General features: G+C 46.4%; 1 protein-coding gene across 1 annotated transcript in view; it reads right to left on the bottom strand.

Moving 5' to 3' along the window:
* Nucleotides 1–2,980: 2,980 nt before the first annotated feature.
* Nucleotides 2,981–19,999, bottom strand: part of PGM2L1 (phosphoglucomutase 2 like 1) — a 47,835-nt gene continuing 30,816 nt past the window's right edge. The window contains exons 8-15 of the mRNA XM_068419010.1: nt 18,941–19,130; nt 18,610–18,704; nt 17,572–17,752; nt 16,448–16,541; nt 14,506–14,635; nt 12,497–12,686; nt 11,067–11,200; nt 2,981–7,402 (exon numbers count right to left, since the gene is read on the bottom strand). Coding sequence (XP_068275111.1) covers nt 7,300–7,402; nt 11,067–11,200; nt 12,497–12,686; nt 14,506–14,635; nt 16,448–16,541; nt 17,572–17,752; nt 18,610–18,704; nt 18,941–19,130 — 1,117 coding nt within the window. The 3' untranslated portion in view covers nt 2,981–7,299. The remainder of the gene's footprint in view (nt 7,403–11,066; nt 11,201–12,496; nt 12,687–14,505; nt 14,636–16,447; nt 16,542–17,571; nt 17,753–18,609; nt 18,705–18,940; nt 19,131–19,999) is intronic.

Here is a 19,999-nt window from a genome sequence, read left to right as displayed (position 1 = left end):
AACCCATGGAGATGCCCCTCTGCATGGGCATGATGAGCCCCTGAGCCCCAAACCCATGGAGATGCCCCTCTGCATGGGCACGATGAGCCCCTGAGCCCCAAACCCATGGAGATGCCCCTCTGCATGGGCACGATGAGCCCCTGAGCCCCAAACCCATGGAGATGCCCCTCTGCATGGGCACAATGAGCCCCTTTCCATCCCCATGGGACAGGTTTGCAGAGCAGAAGGGCAGCCCATTCCTTCGGGATGGCCTGAACTCGCAGCCTCAGTGGTGGGTTTCCATATACCACTTGCAGCCATCGGGCAGATAGCTGCGGCTTGGGAGAGGAGAGGAGCTGGGGACCACAAGCACCCCAGGAGCTCAGCTTGGTCCTGCCCAGCTCCCCATCCCTTGCAGAACAAGGGGACATCCCTGCCGTGCAGCAGTCACTGGGAGACGTTGAGCCATGGGGGTGGGCACCCTGAAGGCTGGGGGTAGCCAAGGTCACAGCCAGGGTCCCAGTGGAGTCACCTCCTGCCCTGTCCCTGCACCATGCACCTGGCTCCTCTGCCCGGGGCTTGGCAGGAGCAAGAGCAGCCAGGGCTGCTCCTGCCCAGCACAGTGGTGGCAGTGGGGGACAAGCATCGCTGCCACTCCTTTGCTGAGGACCCCATATCCCGCTGGTTGGTGACCCACAAGCAAGCTCCATCACCCGTGGACCAGAGCTGGTGCTTGAGGGACATGGACTTAATTTGGCTGTACTGCTGGGCGTTTGGGTGGTGCTTCTCTCTTGCTCTGTGCCTCAGTTTCCCTTTCAAGCAGCAGCATCGTTGAGGGCCTCCCCTGGACTCCAGGGACTGAGTTTTGGTGGCTGCTGGCCCTGCTCTGACTCCAAGCCCTTTGAAGGGACCTCAGGTGCTCTGGTGTGCTCCATAACATGGAAATCACTCGTTAGCTTAGAATCACAGGATGGTTTGGGTTGGAAAGGACCTTAAAGATCATCTAGTTCCAACCCCCTGCCATGGGCAGGGACACCTTCCACCAGACCAGGTTGCTCCAAGCCCCGTGATGTGACGGGAAGAAGCAACCCTCATCGCTTCTCGCTGCCCTGACACAGACACCAGCCCACGGCCACCACCAGCACTCAGGGCACCAGCCGTGCCCTCCCATGGTGAGATGGATCCAACCAGCAGGACAAAACCATGACACATGGGCTCCAGAGACGGCGAGCCCCCAGAGAGCTGAGCCTGAGAGACAGGGCTTGGCACTTGGTAATTAATTTAATTACTAAATTAACATTTAAATTGACAAGACCTGGACGTGAAGCCAAGCACTGCTGCCTGCCAGGACTCACCAGACTCCAGTGACCGTGGCCACTCCCAGACTGATGTCCCTGGGTCCCGGCGCTTGGCCAGCAGCACCCACGGACCTCAAGGGCTCTGGTGCCCCAAACCACCCCCGTGTGCCCTGGAGGAGGCTGTTCCTGGCAGAGGGGTCCCCCTTTAGCAGGGGTAAGGGCAGCAGAGCCTGGCCTTGGGGTCCTCCTCTCCCTGCTGAAGCCCCCTCCGCTGCCCTGCACCCCAGCCCCAACCCATGTGGGTGCCCTTGGTTGTCCCTTGATGGGGGGGCAGGAGGCCAGCCCTGTCTGTCCCTCTGCACGGGCTCGTGGTGACATCCAGCGCCGGGTCCTGCAATTACAGAGCGGTGGAGCCTGCAGAGGCTCGGCCATCGCTGACCCCACCACGTCCTGGCCCCACCACATCTCCCCTTACCCCCAGCCCAAATAAACCAACCCCTCCATCTCCACGGCCAGCGACTCTTCTCTCATTTAACAACCACTCCGAAGGCTCCAGGGGTAGATGGGTTAAGTCTCACCCTGGAAAGCACCACGCGTTGTGTTGTCAGTGCAGCATGGGGGATAATTCAGAGCGAATTCTGAGGACCTGGCAGGAGGAGAGCGGTCCCGAGGTGGGGCAGGGGGGCTCTTCAGCCTTGGCAAGGAGAAAAAACAACGATTCACATGCAGAACCCTCTGGGATGAAGCCTGCAGCCATCACTGAAGGGATCACAGACTCACAGAGTGGTTGGGGTTGGAAGGGCCCTCTGGAGATCATCCAGCCCAACCCCTGCCAAAGCAGGGTCACCCAGAGCACGTTGCACAGGGTCGTGTCCAGGCGGGTTTGAATATCTCCAGAGAAGGAGACTCCCCCCTCCCTGGGCAGCCTGTGCCAGGGCTCTGCCACCCTCACACCAAAGAAGTTCCTCCTCATATTCAGATGGAACTTCCCCTGTCTCAGTTTGTGCCCATTGCCCCTTGTCCTGTCACTGGGCACCACTGAGAAGAGTCTGGCCCCATCCCCTTGACACCCACCCCTAAGGTATTTGTAAGCATTGATAAGATCCCCCCTCAGTCTGCTCTTCTCCAGCTGAACAGCCCCAGCTCCCTCAGCCTCTCCTCGCAGCAGAGATGCTCCAGCCCTCTGACCATCTCCGTACCCCTCCGCTGGACTCTCTCCAGTAACTCCTGGTCTTTCTTGAACTGGGGGGCCCAGAACTGCCCACAGTTACTCCAGGTGTGGCCTCACCAGGGCTGTGTAGAGGAGCAGGAGAACCTCCCTCGACCTGCTGCCCACACTCTTCCTCATGCACCCCAGGACACCATTGGCCTTCCTGGCCCCAAGGGCACGTTGTTGGCTCATGGGGAACTTGTTGTCCACCAGAACACCCAGGTCCTTCTCTGCAGAGCTGCTCTCCAGTAGGTCACCCCCAGCCTGTACTGGTGCATGGGGTTATTCCTCCCCAGTTGCAGGACCCTACACTTGCCTTGGTTGAACTTCATGAGGTTCCTTCTCCACCCAGCTCTCCAGCCTGGCCAGGTCTCGCTCAATGGCAGCACGGCCTGCTGGTGTTCCTCCTACACCAAGTCAGGAACAGTCACCTGCCAGCTCCGTTTTGGGGGCAATAGGGTTTGACTAAAGAAGACTGAAGAAACATGAAGGATTGCTACTACGAAGAGAATATTTTATTACTCATAACACTTCATTCAGCTAAATCCACATAGCAATAAACACAGAAATACTTCAGAAAAGTGCAACTTCTCACTCTGCATTTGTAATATGCCCTAATTTTACAGAAGAGACACCAGGTAAACAAGAGTACAGATCCAGAACTCCCCAGGATTCCAGACAAGGAGAACGATGCAACTTCAGGTACATCAATCCTCTTGAACAAAGCTACTCTTGAGCACGCAAAGGGCAGGGGAGGATGGAAAATGTGCTGTGCACCAGGGATTTGGTATCAGGATGGACTCTGATCATCCAGGCTTCATGCAAAGAGCTCCCCTCTCCTACTTGGGGGGAGAAAAGGGCAAAAAGGGGGGAAAGGCAAAATGAAGTGATGACAATAGTAGTTCTAAAATTAAAGAGAACATCCAAGGGCTTTCTAAACCAGACCACAACTTCCACCCCACTCCAAGTGACAGAAGCCACCATTCCGCCTCATGGCTTCTCCCTCAATACTCTGATGGTGTCACACAAACACACTCCCTTTAATAGGGCAGAGGCTGAAATCCCCAAGACTTCAGGAGCCAAAGAGGGGACGCAAAGCGCTACCTGAGAACTGCCAAATCATGCCATAAATGTCAACCTGCAGGTATCCTCTGAGTAAAGATAGAGCAACCGTTTGAGAGCCTCCAAGAGCTGCCCAAAGCAGGTGAAGGAGCCCCAGGCAGTGTGTACTGCATGTTGTAAGTCACCTCAACATCTGAAACAGAAACATGTAGAAATTTAATTCTTAATTTACTCTGTGGATGACATGAGTAAGTAATTCCTCTCCTTAAAAGGAAGAGCTGGGTATTTAAAATGAAGGAAATTAAGAGACCTACTCAGGCAAGATCCCAGTTCTCCTGCAGCCCAAGGGAAACCTGTACTTGGAGCTTCCAGTCAAACCCTCCCATGTTAAACACGCTCCCTCCTTCTCTTCAAGAAGGATTCTCTTCAAGAAGGATTCTCTTCAAGAGAAGAATCAAGAGTTTGATTCACTCATGCCGTGGCAAGAAGCATCCTTTAGAGGTGCAGGAGGAGAGACGTGAATAGCACTTGAAGCTTTTTAAACCACAAACTGGATGCTGTAACACAACTAGAACAAAAAATTCAGCTACGAGCTCTTTCTCGTTGACATTCAACCTTGTCTGGCATGTCTCCTGTACAAAGGTCCTATCGTAGGCCCACGGAAACACAACTTCACCACGTATCTGAGTGAGATGGAGATTAAGCCCGTCAGATCAAAAAGGGAAAAGACAAAACCAAGCCCTCCTCATTTTATCAAACGCTAAAACCAAACCACTGGCTGTTAAACTGCAGTTTAAGCCAACGACTCGCTGTAGACCAACCTTTGAAAAGGTGTATTTTAACTGGAAGCGCCTAATAAACAACATCCCCAGCGTACTTTGATCTATTATCTGCTTCCTCCTCAAGTCTGAAAAGCCTTTGTTCTTATCTGGGAAGTAGTAAAGACCAACTGACAACTGAAAGAAGGTTGTGCACAAGCCCCACAAACTCTAACCCACAATGCAATGAATTACAGTCGTTCACAGTAACACAAGTAAGGGAAGCAAGATCAGAGGGAGGAGATGAAGAGTTCCACAAATGGAACAGTATAAATATATCAAATACAGTAGGAAAACAACGGTAGCAGCAATTTAAAACCAGCAATAGTTACTATACCCTTAAAATACATTCAACACATTGTGCCTGTTGCTGTCACTCCAAAAGCACTACTACGTCTATAACTTACTGCTCAGATCTATCAACAAGAACAACCCCAGGTACTTTACTCCCCGTATTTGTTTTTTTTTTATATATTTCGACTATGAAAAGTTACCAACTTTCAGAATGTGATTTGAAAACATAAATCACAATTTTCTTCCCTACTGCATTTCTAACACTCGCCTGCTGATAGAAAACGGGTCTCTCTGGGAAATCGCGGGTTCCTGCTCTGTGTAGGAGCGTAAACGTAACTCACAAGACGTAACTCCTAACTCTAACTGCTACAACACACACCCAGCCGGCCTCACCGCACACGCTACGCTTTTTACAGTGCTCACCTTTGTTCAAAATTATGTTCCAAGTCACTTGTTCTCTTCTGAGCTACTAGTAGGCTACTTAAAAAAAAACAAAATCCAACACGCCTAAGGCTTTACTCTGCTGCCAGTGGAACAAACGGCAAGACCTCCTTCCAACTCGGTGTAGTCGGGATCCAGATCTGCACCTTTTCTTGAAAACTGACGACAAAGCAGCAGTCAGAAATGCCTTCACACCTTCTGAGACCTACCCAGAGCTGTACAATAACATAAAGAGTAAATGCTTTCACCCATTTTTCCCCACCGCATCAGTCAAATGTACAATCAAGGCAAAAAAAAATTAAAAAAAAAAAAAAGTTTTTTTGGCATTAGATACATTTCACTCAATTGCAGAACGTTTTGGAAATATTTTTCTCTGAAAATAAAAAAATAAATAAATACCGGTGGCAGGTAAGGATTTGTGCAACACAGACCTTCCGCAGCACACGTACATTCATATACAGCAAAATACTTCTCCGTGGTTATAGTGCAAAGCTGCTGTCAGCATGAAATACCCGCACGGACGCAGAAACCTCGGTGCTCTTTAAAGCCATCTAGATGCAACACCTCCAAACCCACTCCGTGCAATCCTGTGGCATCAAGCTGGAAGGGTGTAAGGAGATGGAGGATAAATTTAGATTTAACAATCGTGGCAAAACACTGGCTTTAACTTAAGTGCATCTTAGGTTCTCATGTAACCTTCAATACAGAGGTTGTTTTGTTTAATCGATTTTTTTTATCTAATTACTGTAAAGTGATAGCGGGGAGATGTCCAGAACATCCCTCACTTCATTCTGAAGGCTTATATCAGCAATTTAGTAGCACACATTAACGAGCATTATAGCAGTTAATCAAAATGTAGGTTTTTTTCAAGTGTTGTTTCAGTTAAAAGCATCTTCCACGGCTTTTCTGTGCCAAACCATGGCTTTTATTTGCTGAAATCCTAAATATCTACATGAGAATTTCTCTATCAGTCTGTCTTTTGAAAAAAGTGATTAGCAGCATCATTTTCTGTGATTAGCAGTATCATTTTCTGTGATTATCAGTATCACTCTCTGTGATTAGCACTATCACTCAAGCAAAGGTAGGAAACAGATAATGGGAAGTTGTTCAAAATTTCACAGAATCACAGATTTGCCCTAAAAATTTGCAAATTTGCCCTAAAAGATAAAGAATAATAATATTTGTAAACTGCTATTCTAAAAAATAAGCTTATAAGATATAAAAAAAATAATAATTATTTATTAACAAAAAAGAAAAGGATGTCAGTGTCTCCCTCTACTTTCTTCCTTTTTTTTTTAGACACAGACTGTATGAATTCAAGCCATCAAAAGTAAAAAAGTCACTAACTAGAATTTTCATACTGAATTTCTGAAACCTTTTAAAAAAAAAGCTTAAGATCCTTCAGAGATGTGGGACAAAAAATGGTTACAAAGCCAATTGTAGTTAGAATGGGCAATTTAACCAAGGAGTAACCAAGTTTCTACCCCTTTGGAAGCCGTGGAAAGGCACGATGTAATTCCAAACCCAGGCTGCGAGTGGAACTGCGTGTGTTGCCACTATTGTTTCACTGTCAAGTAAATATTTCAAGATACACACAGGAAAGATACAATGCACCGAGAGCACCTTTAACAACAGAAAGATACTTAAATAGCTGAAAAAATGTCATATTGAACAAGTTGCCTAAACAAGAAATGCTAAGCACTGAACTCTACTTCAATAATTTTGGAAATGAAGAGCTGCAACGACGATACCTACGCACAACAGCTACGAAGAAGCAGGCTTTTTTTGTCAGTTTGGAGCGATATTCTGACTACCCAATTGTAAAACCTTCTCACACAAAAGGTATTGGGTACCTGAAATGAGTTGAAGACAAGATCTACTGGTTAAGACCAGCTGTCTTAAACCCACTGGGGCAGTTCGTTTGTATTGGTGTGCTTAATTAGTCTTTTTAGTCAAAAGGACAGGAAATTGTAATAATAAATTCCGTCCTTTTCTCTCAGTTTCTTTCCTTATCCCAATTTTTTAGCCCAGACTTTGGTGAAAAGCCTGACAAAAGAGTGCTGCTTCTTTACAGAATCAAAGTGTAGCTGTTTGTTTCACACACATACACATATTAAACTGAGTTCTGTTCTTGGTTCCTTTGTTTCACATGCCGCAGTGCAGGTGGTCACTTCTTCAAACTCCACTTAAAGGAGATCTAAGCAGAGCGCCAGGTCAGTCCGTTCTTATCAGGCTCAAGAAAATTCTCAATCAAAGCTTCAATCAGCTTCTGAAGTTCTCCTTCCAGCACGGTTCTGTCACTAGGAAGAGAACAATACCATGTCAGATAAACACCAAGCATCTATTTCACAAAGAAATAAATAACAAGCAAGATCTGATGGTGATGAACTATAATCATAGAATGGTTTGGGTTGGAAGGGACCTTAAAGATCACGTATGATCCCTCTGTGCTCGGCAATGGTGAGGCCGCACCTTGAATCCTGTGTCCAGTTCTGGGCCCCACACTTCAAGAGAGATGTTGAGGTGTTGGAGCGAGTGCAGAGGAGGACGACCAAGCTGGTGAAGGGTCTGGAGGGTCTGACCTCCGAGGAACGGCTGAGGGAGCTGGGGTGGTTTAGCCTGGAGAAGAGGAGGCTCAGAGGTGACCTTAGTGCAGTCTACAACTACCTGAAGGGAGGTTGTAGCGCAGTGGGAGTCGGCCTCTTCTCCCAGGCAGCTAGTGATAGGACAAGAGGACACAGCCTCAAGGTTGGCCAGGGGAGGTTCAGGTTGGACATTAGGAAGCATTTCTTCTCAGCAAGGGTCATTAGCCACTGGAAGGGGCTGCCCAGGGAGGTGGTGGAGTCACCATCTCTGGAGGGGTTTAAGAAAAGCCTGGCCATGGCACTTAGTGCCCTGGTCTAGTTGCCATGGTGGTGTCAGGGCAATGGTTGGACTCGATGATCCCAGAGGGCTCTTCCAACCTGATTGATTCTGTGATTCTGTGACTCCAAGCTCCTTGCTTTAACAAGCTACTTTTCGGTAGACACTATTGCAATATTAATTTAAATTAAATTAATTAAATTAAAGAAAAAAGTAATCGCCACTAGAGGGCTCTAGGCTAGCACAGAGAACACCAGAACTGATGACTGCAAAACCAATGCAAGACTGGTCAGACACAGACTGTAAATGGATTAAAAACTGTTCAAGGCCAGGTTGGACGAGGCTTGGAGCAACCTGGTCTAGTGGAAGGTGTCCCTGCCTGTGGCAGGGGGTTGGAACTGGATGATCTTTAAGGTCCCTTCCAACCCAAACCAGTCTGTGATTCTATGATTCTAAAAAGTAAGACTGAGATACTAATAGAAGAGGTAGATACTCTATATTCTTCTCTACATAGCACCCAGATGCCCATCTCGGGTATCTGATTGTATTTTGACTAAAGTGCAGTTTTGAGGGGATTGAGTAATCAGGCCAAGTGTCACAGCTCACAAGAGGACACCCTAACACACTGATCCTTTCCCTATTTAAATGCCCAGACATTAATTTGAATAAAAAGACAACATCCACACACACAAACACTAACACATTGCAACAGCCCTTTACAAATGCATAATCCCTCTCCTACCCTCGAAGTCTCACTGGAGAGAGAGTGTCTTTTGAGGTTCCTACAGACCATTTCATGCCTTGAACCAGGAAAGCTTGAAAGCTTTGCACTTTCTTATTCCAGATAATAATTGTCATTAACCATAGGTTAATGTCACATGTAGTGACAGAACGAGGGGGAACGGTTTTAAACTGAAAGAGGGGAGATTGAGATGAGATCTGAGGAAGAAATTCTTGCCTGTGAGGGTGGTGAGACCCTGGCCCAGGTTGCCCAGAGAAGCTGTGGCTGCCCCCTCCCTGGCAGTGTTCAAGGCCAGGTTGGATGGGGCTTGGAGCAACCTGGTCTGGTGGAAGGTGTCCCTGCCCGTGGCAGGGGGTTGGAACTGGATGGGCTTTAAGGTCCCTTCCAACCCAAACCATTCTGTGATAGGTATCACTAAAATTAAGGGTAGCTGTATCTTTCTGATTTTCCAGAATGAACAACAGCACAAGCCCATATGAAGCATCAAAGCATCCTCAGGTACTTTGTTTCTCTCCCCTCTACTCTTACTCATCTGGCCTTCACTTGTGTTAAGATTAGGTCAAGGGCAATATTTCTAGCATTTATTTCTTCCTTGTTGGTGCAGCCGTTTGCCTCAACTTTATCTTACCTTTTCTTCAGCATTTACACCAAATGGTACCTTGCCCACTCCCAGGTTTAGGGCAGCATGTTCCAACTGAAGTGAGAACTTCCATACCCACGTAACAAAGAAGTGCATTCCTTATGGCAGACAATCAGAAAGCTTCTCTGACCAAATAAATACAAGCTTCTGACAAGAGCTGGCCTTCAGAGAATTGGGGTGTACAACTCCTACCACTGGTTGCCTAAGTCCAACCAGAACATTCAGTGATGAAAGTGTGCTCACCCTGAATTCCTGGCCCTGGTGAGGCCACACCTGGAGTAACTGTGTGCAGTTCTGGGCCCCCCAGTTCAAGAAAGACAAGGAATTACTGGAAAGAGTCCAGCGGAGGGGTACAGAGATGGTCAGAGGGCTGGAGCATCTCTGCTGCGAGGAGAGGCTGAGGGAGCTGGGGCTGTTCAGCTGGAGAAGAGCAGACTGAGGGGGGATCTTATCAGTGCTTACAGATACCTTAGGGGGGGGTGTCAAGAGGAGGGGACCAGACTCTTCTCAGTGGTGCCCAGTGACAGGACAAGGGGCAACAGGCACAAACTGAAACATGGGAAGTTCCATCTGAACATGAGGAGGAACTTCTTTGCTGTGAGGGTGCCAGAGCCCTGGCACAGGCTGCCCAGGGATGGGGGGAGTCTCCTTCTCTGGAGATATTCAAACCCGCCTGGACACGACCCTGTGCAACGTGCTCTGGGTGACCCTGCTTGGGCAGGGGGTTGGACTGGATGATCTCCAGAGGTCCCTTCCAACCCTAACCATTCTGTGATCCTGCCAATAAGTAGAAATAAATACCAAATCAGAGGCCCCTTCGTGCTATTTTAAATTCTCTGCTCCCGGAGGATGTAGGGATACAAGTCTAAAAGGAGGGGTATTCACACAATTTAGCTTAAGAATCCAATTCAAGAGCCTACTTCTCTCCATTAGCTAGACTGAGAACCCAGGCTCCTCATTTTCACTCCTGATTTCAATGGTGTAAACACACTATTTTTTTCCTTTTTAAACTGGAAGAAGCTGAACCCAGGTGGCTGTCAGAAGGGGAGAGAGCTCTAATTGCTATCTAGTAGCTCAGAGCAACACAGTAGATTCCCAAATGCAGTAGGAATCCACCTGGGTTTAAGCACACTTGCCAACAGCAGCAGAACTTTGTCACTTTTTAATTCACAGAATCACAGAATCAACCAGGTTGGAAGAGCCCTCTGGGCTCATCGAGTCCAACCATTGCCCTGACACCACCATGGCAACTAGACCATGGCACTAAGTGCCATGGCCAGTCTTTTCTCAAACACCTCCAGAGATGGTGACTCCACCACCTCCCTGGGCAGCCCCTTCCAATGGCTAATGACCCTTGCTGAGAAGAAATGCTTCCTAATGTCCAACCTGAACCTCCCCGGGTGAAGCTTGAGGCTGTGTCCTCTTGTCCTATCACTGGTTGCCTCATTCTAAGTGAATGAGGATTTGGGTTAATAAAACAAGTCTCCTACAGTACCAGGTGCTGAAAATTCAATTCTTTGTCTTATCCACTACAGAGGTGGTCTCTTAGGAGCAGGAATGTGCATCACTCTGGCCAGTTTAACAGGCTGGAACAGTCAGCTGAGGTCTCCAAGGAGGCAGCAGAGGAATCCATCCCCACCAGGCAGGGAATCAGTTCCTGCATACTGACCTTTCAGCCCAAAGGCATCTTGCAACCTGCGCGTGCAGACCTGCTACTGACCTCTGCTCGGGCAGCGCGCACATCTCTGCGTAGTACTTGATCTTTGGTTCCGTTCCGCTTGTCCGAAGGGTGGCAACACAACCATTTTGAAATGTAAAGGTGATCATCTGACTGCTTTTACTCACTGGCAGCACCTATATAAACAACAACATGTTATTACAGAACACCCCAAATAACAAAAAAGTGGGTTTTTTTTTTTTAAATACAGCATTTAGTACATACAAAGGTAAATAAACATGCTGAAACCCCCTGCAGTATGCATCCAACAGACTAGAACAAGTGCTTTCAGCCTGACAGGCCCATCACCTAGATCAGACTCAGCATTTCAGAATAACGGCACTGCGTCCTACTCCCATTGGAATTCCAACCTCTGGAAGCCTGCTAGACAGCTTAAGAGTTGGAGGTGCATCAAGCTCACTTCAACTGATGAAGTTCAGTCATTGCTATACAAAAATAGTCAACACAACAGCCAAGGCCTTTCACATTAGAATAGAATCACAGAACGGTTTGGGTTGGAAGGGACCTTAAAGATTATCTAGTTCCAACACCCCTGCCATGGGCAGGGACACCTTCCACCAGACCAGGTTGCTCCAAGCCCCATCCAACCTGGCCTTGAACACTGCCAGGGAGGGGGCAGCCACAGCTGCTCTGGGCAACCTTGCCAGTGTCTCACCACCCTCACAGGCAAGAATTTCTTCCCAAGATCTCATCTTAATCTCCCCTCTCTCAGTTTAAAACCGTTCCCCCTCGTCCTGTCACTCCATGCCCTTGTAAAAAGCCCCTCTCCAGCTTTCCTGTAGGCCCTTCAGGTACTGGAAGGTGCTAGAAGGTCTCCCTGGAGCCTTCTCTTCTCCAGGCTGAACAGCCCCAGCTCTCTCAGCCTGTCTCCAGAGCAGAGGGGCTCCAGCCCTCTGAGCATCTTCGTGGCCTCCTCTGGACTCGCTCCAACAGCTCCGTGTCCTTCTTGTGTTGGGGGCCCCAGAGCTGGACGCAGCACTGCAGGGGGGGTCTCCCGAGAGCGGAGCAGAGGGGCAGAATCCCCTCCCTCGCCCTGCTGGCCACGCTGCTGGGGATGCAGCCCAGGACACCGGTGGCTTTCTGGGCTGCCAGCGCACGTTGCCGGCTCATGGTGAGCTTCTCGTCACCCATCACCCCCAAGTCCTTCTCCTCAGGGCTGCTCTCCATCCATTCTCCACCCAGCCTGGATTTGTGCTTGGCATTGCCCTGACCCACGTGCAGGACCTTGCACTTGGCCTTCAAAGGCCAAGCAGTTTTCTTCCCAGTATATGTTGTTAAGCAGTCTTAATAGACAACGGTAATTACACTGCCATTTAGCTAACACAGGACATCTTTCTCCACAGTTCTTGGTGTATTTAACTTTGTCTCCTCAAAACCCAAACCCCTCCTGCAAAAAATACTTCATAACTCACCGATTTCTTATTTGGCTGACTGCTGTCGTAGCCGGTGGTAACATCTCGTACGTGTAATATATTGTAAATACCACAAAAGCTTGGGTAAGACTGAGCGGCATCAAAGTTTCGAAGCTTCTCAAATATCCTCTTGATAGTAGGAGGATCATAGCACAAGAAATAGGAAGTCTTTGATATGTGATATCCATACCTACAAGCAGATGAACATTTTCAGTTACAAGATTCAGGAGTTTTCTGCACATTTGGTATCTAAAGAAAGCCCCTGTTTGGAAAAGCAAGAACAGAAAAAGAATGGAGTTCTCACAGTTGTGGAAACAGATATTTATAGGCAAATGTTTGGACTCTGAAGCAGATTTCACTGCATTACTCGGATCATCTTCAGCTATTTTTAAATTCAAGCAAAGGTTTCAGTTCCAAAGAAATAAAAGCCAACCATTTGGCTAGGCGCAGCCTTGGTAGCCCTCAGGAAATTAATATGCAGTATGATTCCCACACCATCAAAAATTGTCTGCTGTAGCCACACGAGCAGCCACAACAGATGATTTCAACAGCCTCTGAGGGAAGTGACCAATTATTTCATCCAAGTTGAAATCACTATCCCAAATCAGACCTACTGCAAACACTCACCAGGTGCAGCAACCATGTTTGCATGTTGAAATTTAAGTTGTTCTTCACTATATTCTAGTTGCTCCTCATTCTACAGAGACCCTTCTCTGCAGTTTAAAAAATTAAGTGTGACTGGAAAATGAACCCCTCTGTTCCCATCATCATTGACAGCTTTTCAATCCAGCTGTGCAGAACTGGGTTTGCCACCGTTTGCATATGACAGAGCGAACTTCTGAGTGCCGGCAAGAGAAATGCTGACCATCGTTTGTGCTTCCTCGTTCCAAGTTTCTAAGGGCCACAGTCTGTCTTTCTGCTGGGCTGGCAGGAAAAGGAATGGCGTGTGTGATTTGCTGTAACTGTGCTGCCAGTTCCATTAAAGCACAGGAACTTCTCCTGATGAACTGGGCTTATCACAGAATTGATGTTGAGGTGTTGGAACACCTCAACATCACCAGAACTGATGTTGAGGTGTTGGAGCGAGTCCAGAGGAGGGCGACCAAGCTGGGGAAGGGTCTGGAAGGTCTGACCTACAAGGAACGGCTGAGGGAGCTGGGGGTGTTTAGCCTGGAGAAGAGGAGGCTCAGAGGTGACCTTAGTGCAGTCTACAACTACCTGAAGGGAGGTTGTAGCGCAGTGGGAGTCGGCCTCTTCTCCCAGGCAACCAACGATAGGACAAGAGGACACAGCCTCAAGCTTGGCCAGGGGAGGTTCAGGTTGGCCATTAGGAAGCATTTCTTCTCAGAAAGGGTCATTAGCCATTGGAAGGGGCTGCCCAGGGAGGTGGTGGAGTCACCATCTCTGGAGGTGTTTAAGAAAAGACTGGACATGGCACTTAGTGCCATGATCTAGTTGCCATGGTGGTGTCAGGGCAATGGTTGGACTCGATGATCCCAGAGGGCTCTTCCAACCTGATTGATTCTGTGATTCATTTTGTTGCTGTGAATTGTGTCCATAGCTGTTGAATACAGGCCATTCCTTTAACCTCTGTTCTATTACAAATCTCTGCAAGAACAACACGTGATCTTCTAACAATCCCCAGACCGTGTTTAAGTGAAAAGAGTAAGTGTTTAAAGAGAGGCACACAGACCACAACTAAGATATTGCTACCCATCAGAATATAAGAGAAGTAACACCGCATGGATCAAATAAGACAGAAAAGTTTGCTCTGCAAAAATTCTACTATTTCACAATTTCTTGGAGAAACATGATAGAAAGGGCCTCTTCAGTCCTTTGGGAGATATGGTATTGAAGTGGCACCTGTAATACTGAAGACTGTAGTCCATCATAGCATCAGAAAAAACAACTTAAAACGAGAAAACATCTGAGGGATGCATTAAAAATATTCACTAGATTATTCCCAGCTCCAAAATAGTTAAGTAGAACATACAAAAAATACAACTTACGTTTCATATATCTCAATGAGTTTCTGTGCTAGCGTTAGGTTCTTGCTCTCCAGGTAGGCTGCCATTTCAGCTATGACCACAGCTGCGCTTACACCATCTTTATCCAACACTGATGTGCCACACATAAAGCCTAGAAATAAAAAATTAATCGTGGAAAAATAACTATTACACTCACTTACTTGATTGAAGTTTTAAACTTTTCCCTGTAAAAGAAAATTGGCCGATATATTTAAGCTGTTTTTATTACTGTGTGTGCATTCCCCTTCTCTAAATCTAATTAACTCAGGGGTTACAGGGCTGGAAAGATACGTGCTATAATCAATTAATTCCAGGCTGATAACATCTGCTCTCTGAGGAGACCTCTCATAGCACAGTGCTAAACATAATGTGTTTATTTTGTGCAAGCACACCAATACTGCAAAGAGTCTTGCCAGTAACTGGAATCAAAGGAACCCACGTAGATACAGCCTTAGTAACCCATAAACCAGTGCTCCACAGCACTGCCAAGCTGCCTTCTTTCTGAAGGGATGCACGAGCAAGATCTTAACTCCTTATGGTTAAAGGAGCAAGTCCAGAGGAGGGTGTCCAAGCTGGTGAAGGGTCTGGAGGGTCTGACCTACGAGGAACGGCTGAGGGAGCTGGGGGTGTTTAGCCTGGAGAAGAGGAGGCTCAGAGGTGACCTTAGTGCAGTCTACGACTACCTGAAGGGAGGTTGTAGTGAAGTGGGAGTCGGCCTCTTCTCCCGGGCAACTAGCGATAGGACAAGAGGACACAGCCTCAAGCTTGGCCAGGGGAGGGTCAGGTTGGACATTAGGAAGCATTTCTTCTCAGCAAGGGTCATTAGACACTGGAAGGGGCTGCCCAGGGAGGTGGTGGAGTCACCATCTCTGGAGGTGTTTAAGAAAAGACTGGACATGGCACTTAGTGCCATGGTCTAGTTGCCATGGTGGTGTCAGGGCAATGGTTGGACTCGATGAGCCCAGAGGGCTCTTCCAACCTGGCTGATTCTGTGATTCTGTGAAAAGCTTCTTTAATTTTACGAATGAAACTAGCCTGGACACTCACCCTCTCTAGTGCATGCTTCATTTTCAAATGCCATATTATATATGAATATGGGGTCCCAGAAAGCTGCCATTTATCCTAAGAAGTGGAGAATTCCCATAGCCGAAACGTTCACTAAGCAGTTCTCTACAGATAAGTGGTGTCAGCAAGATTATCAAGATAAATAGAGCGCTCGAGGCAAGGTCAGCAGGAATATTCCTGGAGGAACTGCAATACTGGGACGATGGACAGTGTGACCGAAGCAAGTTCCACGTAGCCATGAATAGTGAGTCCTCACAGAGAGGACAGGAGGACACAGCCTCAAGCTTGGCCGGGGGAGGGTCAGGTTGGACATTAGGAAGAATGTCTTCTCAGCAAGGGTCATTAGCCATTGGAAGGGGCTGCCCAGGGAGGTGGTGGAGTCACCATCTCTGGAGGGGTTTAAGAAAAGACTGGACATGGCACTTAGTGCCCTGGTCTAGTTGCCATGGTGGTGTCAGGGCAATGGTTGGACTCGATGAGCCCAGAGGGCTCTTCCAACCTCATTGATTCTGTGATTCTGTGACCTGTAAGATACTGCACTAAGAACAGATCCTGTGCTTAATCTCAGCTGAAAGGCCACAACAGTAGTTTGGCTCTGGCAACTCAGGACTTTCAACCTGTATCAGAACAGGTTTGTAGCAGGAAACTGCAGAAGCACAACACCAGAACCAGAGATTCATATATCATTTATGATGATAGTTGGTGAGTTGATTTGATGAGAGCAAAGTACCAATACTAGAAACTACAAGAAGAAAAATTAAGTACTTCCGTGTTTCATTTTATAACTAAGATCACTCATTTTTCGTCGCATTTCCCCCACCCAGGTCTCAACATTTTTAAGTGATATTAACACACATACCAATAGACTCTTCAAATGCAAAGAGAACTTCTTTTCCATTATCTAGGAGATCTTTTACTCTGCTTCCAATCCATTTAAAACCAGGGAGTGTTTCCTGAAACAAAACAAAGAGTCCATTAAATACACACTTTCCATCTAGTTTCAAGTCAAAGAAGAAAGTGTAGCCACTATTCCCTTTGCTTGAGGACATTTTTCTGATTTTCTTGAAATAATTTCCCTGGATTTAAATCTAATTTAAATCTGATAGAAGGACAGTAAAGACAAACATCATACAAGTCATATCTTCAGTTTAGATTATGAATCTAAGGTAGAGTCACTGGATAGCATTTTACTAGTGGATACTCAGCTAGGACATGAATATTGAATTAAGGAGTAAGTGTGCTTGAGTGTGGTTCTCTCAGAGATCAGAGAAGATCTGCCATGGTGCTTATCAGAGGAGACAACAGTACAAAGCTATTCAAAAGGAAGAGTTACAGAAATATAAACAGCAATTTTGGGTGATGGGAGGAAAGAGCACTCCTTGTGCTCTTCAAATCATGCAAAAGCAGTCAAAAGCTTAGAAATGGATCTTCTTGGAGAGAGGGGAAGTACAAAGAGGGGAAGCTTTTAGAGGAGACCAAGGGGTTCTGTAAATTCCTGTATTCCAGTCAAATGTATCCCTTTCCAGAAAAAAAAATACGATCAGTATTTAGTGAGATAATGAAATTCCCTACAAGGAAGTGATATTCAAGCCAATTAAGCATATCTGGACAGTCAGTCACAGAATCCCAGAATCAATGAGGTTGGAAGAGACCTCTGGGCTCATCGAGTCCAACCATTGCCCTGACACCACCATGGCAACTAGACGAGGGCACTAAGTGCCATGTCCAGGCTTTTCTTAAACACCTCCAGAGATGGTGACTCCACCACCTCCCTGGGCAGCCCCTTCCAATGGCTAATGACCCTTGCTGAGAAGAAATGCTTCCTAATGTCCAACCTGAACCTCCCCTGGCGAAGCTTGAGGCTGTGTCCTCTTGTCCTATCGCTAGTTGCCCAGGAGAAGAGGCCGACTCCCACTCCGCTACAACCTCCCTTCAGGTAGTTGTAGACTATCATCTAGAAGACGTCATCAAAACCACACTTACTTCAAAGTGAAATCCCTCTTTAAGTGCAATTGCCCTCAAAATTTTCGAGGAGACCGTGGTCGCTAACATGTAAACATTCTTCACATCAGCATCTTCGGAGCAGTTTTCCTTCCAGCAAGAAAACATCCACCACCCAAACAAAGCCGCTAGCTCGTTGCCAGTGAACACCTTCCAGCAGCCACTGCAGACAGGATAGGAAACACAAGAGCTCTTTCAGGTTTCTCAGGAGCATCCACTCAGGGGAAGATGTTTTCTACAGTCACTGGAACAACAGGGATCGGAGCACACTACTGACAAGCTGCTCTATACAAAGCCACCGTACTAAGAGGACTCCACATTTATCACATCTCCATGATTTACAAGCCCAGTGCACTCTGTCAGCACACAAAGATACCAATTAAGTATCCTTGCTGTCAGCTTTAAGGTCTTTTCAATTTATCCAACAGAAGTAGAGCAGTCTGTACATTGCAGTCAGGCAACGCCTGTGCAACCACATGTTACAGACAGTTACTTACACAAGGATCAGAATTTTAGCCTGTTAGTGGAAGAAAAATAATTTCTATTCAATATGAAGAAGCCAGCAGAAAAAAAAAAACCAACCAAATAAAAAACCCCAAGAAAGCCCAAAACAGCTAACTGTCCCGAGGCAGAATTTGTTTGCCTAATAGAAGTGAAAAAAACCAGTAAGAACAAGATTTTACTGGTTTTAGTAACCACTTAACTCTTCAGTTAAGTTTTATTTGGCCAGTTACTGTAACACTGGTAAGTATTTAATCTATTCTGAGTTATTAACTGACTTTATTTAAAATACTTTATTTAAAGTATTTTATTCATTATTAACTGACTTTATTTAAAATACTTTATCTCAGGTCGAGCTACACCAGAAGATGAAGCTAGCAAGAGAAATACCCAAATAGCTAAGTCACAACAGGAAAGAGTGGGTTGAAGGTGTGTGCCTATCAATCATCTGGGGACACTCTGCAATTTTCACTACCTCTTCTGCAGAAAGAGATAAAATAAAAAGGTCCCATCACTTACTTCTGCTGTTCTGCCACTGCTAGTCTATCTGCATCTGGATCAGTGGCCACTACTACTCTAGCATTTTCTTTCTCTGCAAGTCTCAGTGACAACTCCTGGTGGGAGGAGAGGGAAAAAAATCATCACAAAATCAAATAAACCCACAGTCTTAATTATATATAACATGCAGTTAAAGAAAATCTCATCTGGATTGCCCACTGCATTAACACAGCTGAGAGCCAGGTACTCCCTGGTCTCTTCCCCAGCCAGGTACTTTTCACCACAGTATCATATACAAACAGAGAAAAGTCTACAGAAATACATAAATTTGATGAAGTAGAAACAAAAATACCAGCACAGATTCGCCTTCTTCAGGATTTGGGCATTTGACAGTAGAGAAGTCTGGATCTGGATCTTTTTGTTCAGGTACTGGAATGGGGGGCTGAAAGCCAAATGCTTTGAAAGCCAACTGCACATAGTCGTGTCCAACGCCGTGAAATGAGGTATGAACAAACTTCAGATTTGTTTGCATGTTTAGCTCCCTGAGAAGGAAAAAAAAAGAATTTCCAGAAGATTTCAGTTATTTAACAAGACTACTTTCATGTGGGAAAGCAAAGCAAAAGAAAACGCAATTACACTTTGTACTATTCTGCTGATTTCTGCATTAGTTTCAAAGGACTGAGTGAAAAATGCTCATTTGGACTTTCACTAGAAATTGCTGGTTTAAAGCTTCTTCTCCTGGAAAATGAGATATTTACCTTCTGCTGAATCAGCTGAAAGGCTCCCAAGAATGAACTGTTAAATCCTGCATCAAACTCGAGCCCTTCCACCACCCTGAAGATGTTACTCGGACTCTATTCTACCTACATTATTCATCCTCTTCCATTTATTCTTGTCTTCTGCCCCACCTAAGCTTTAAACTTCATCTTCTCACCTCTATTCCATGCATGAACACCTCACCTTTACTCCGAATTTCTACATTTTATGCAGAACTCCGGGCATATTCATTTGTATAAAATGGTTCACATCAGGGTGCTTTACTGTAGCCCAGTGTCCAAAGGCAGGCTCCTTTGTTGTCAAGAAGTATGGTTTACTCCTAATGATGGTGACCATCTAATTTAATGACACATTAGAGAAGGGATGGGCTGAGACAGATTAAAAATTATTCCCACCATGAAGAGCACAGAGCAATGGCCTCTAGCAGAGGGTGATGTCTGTGGCAGAGTGGAGCACCCAGCTTCTGTGAACCATAAAGACAGAAATCAAGTCACTGATTTGTGACAATAAAAATCACTACAGGCAGGTTCAAAACTGTTAAAATTTTGGAAGACAGCCCATGCCCTATAGCCAAATCAAAAATGTTTATGTATGGCAGCATGCTGTGCTTTATTACTGAAGTCTGTCTGTCAGC

This window comes from Nyctibius grandis, chromosome 2 (assembly GCF_013368605.1).
Source record: "Nyctibius grandis isolate bNycGra1 chromosome 2, bNycGra1.pri, whole genome shotgun sequence".
Classification (NCBI taxonomy): Eukaryota; Metazoa; Chordata; class Aves; order Nyctibiiformes; family Nyctibiidae; genus Nyctibius; species Nyctibius grandis.
Note: the sequence above shows the minus strand (reverse complement) of the source record. Positions and strands in the feature narration are given on the sequence as shown.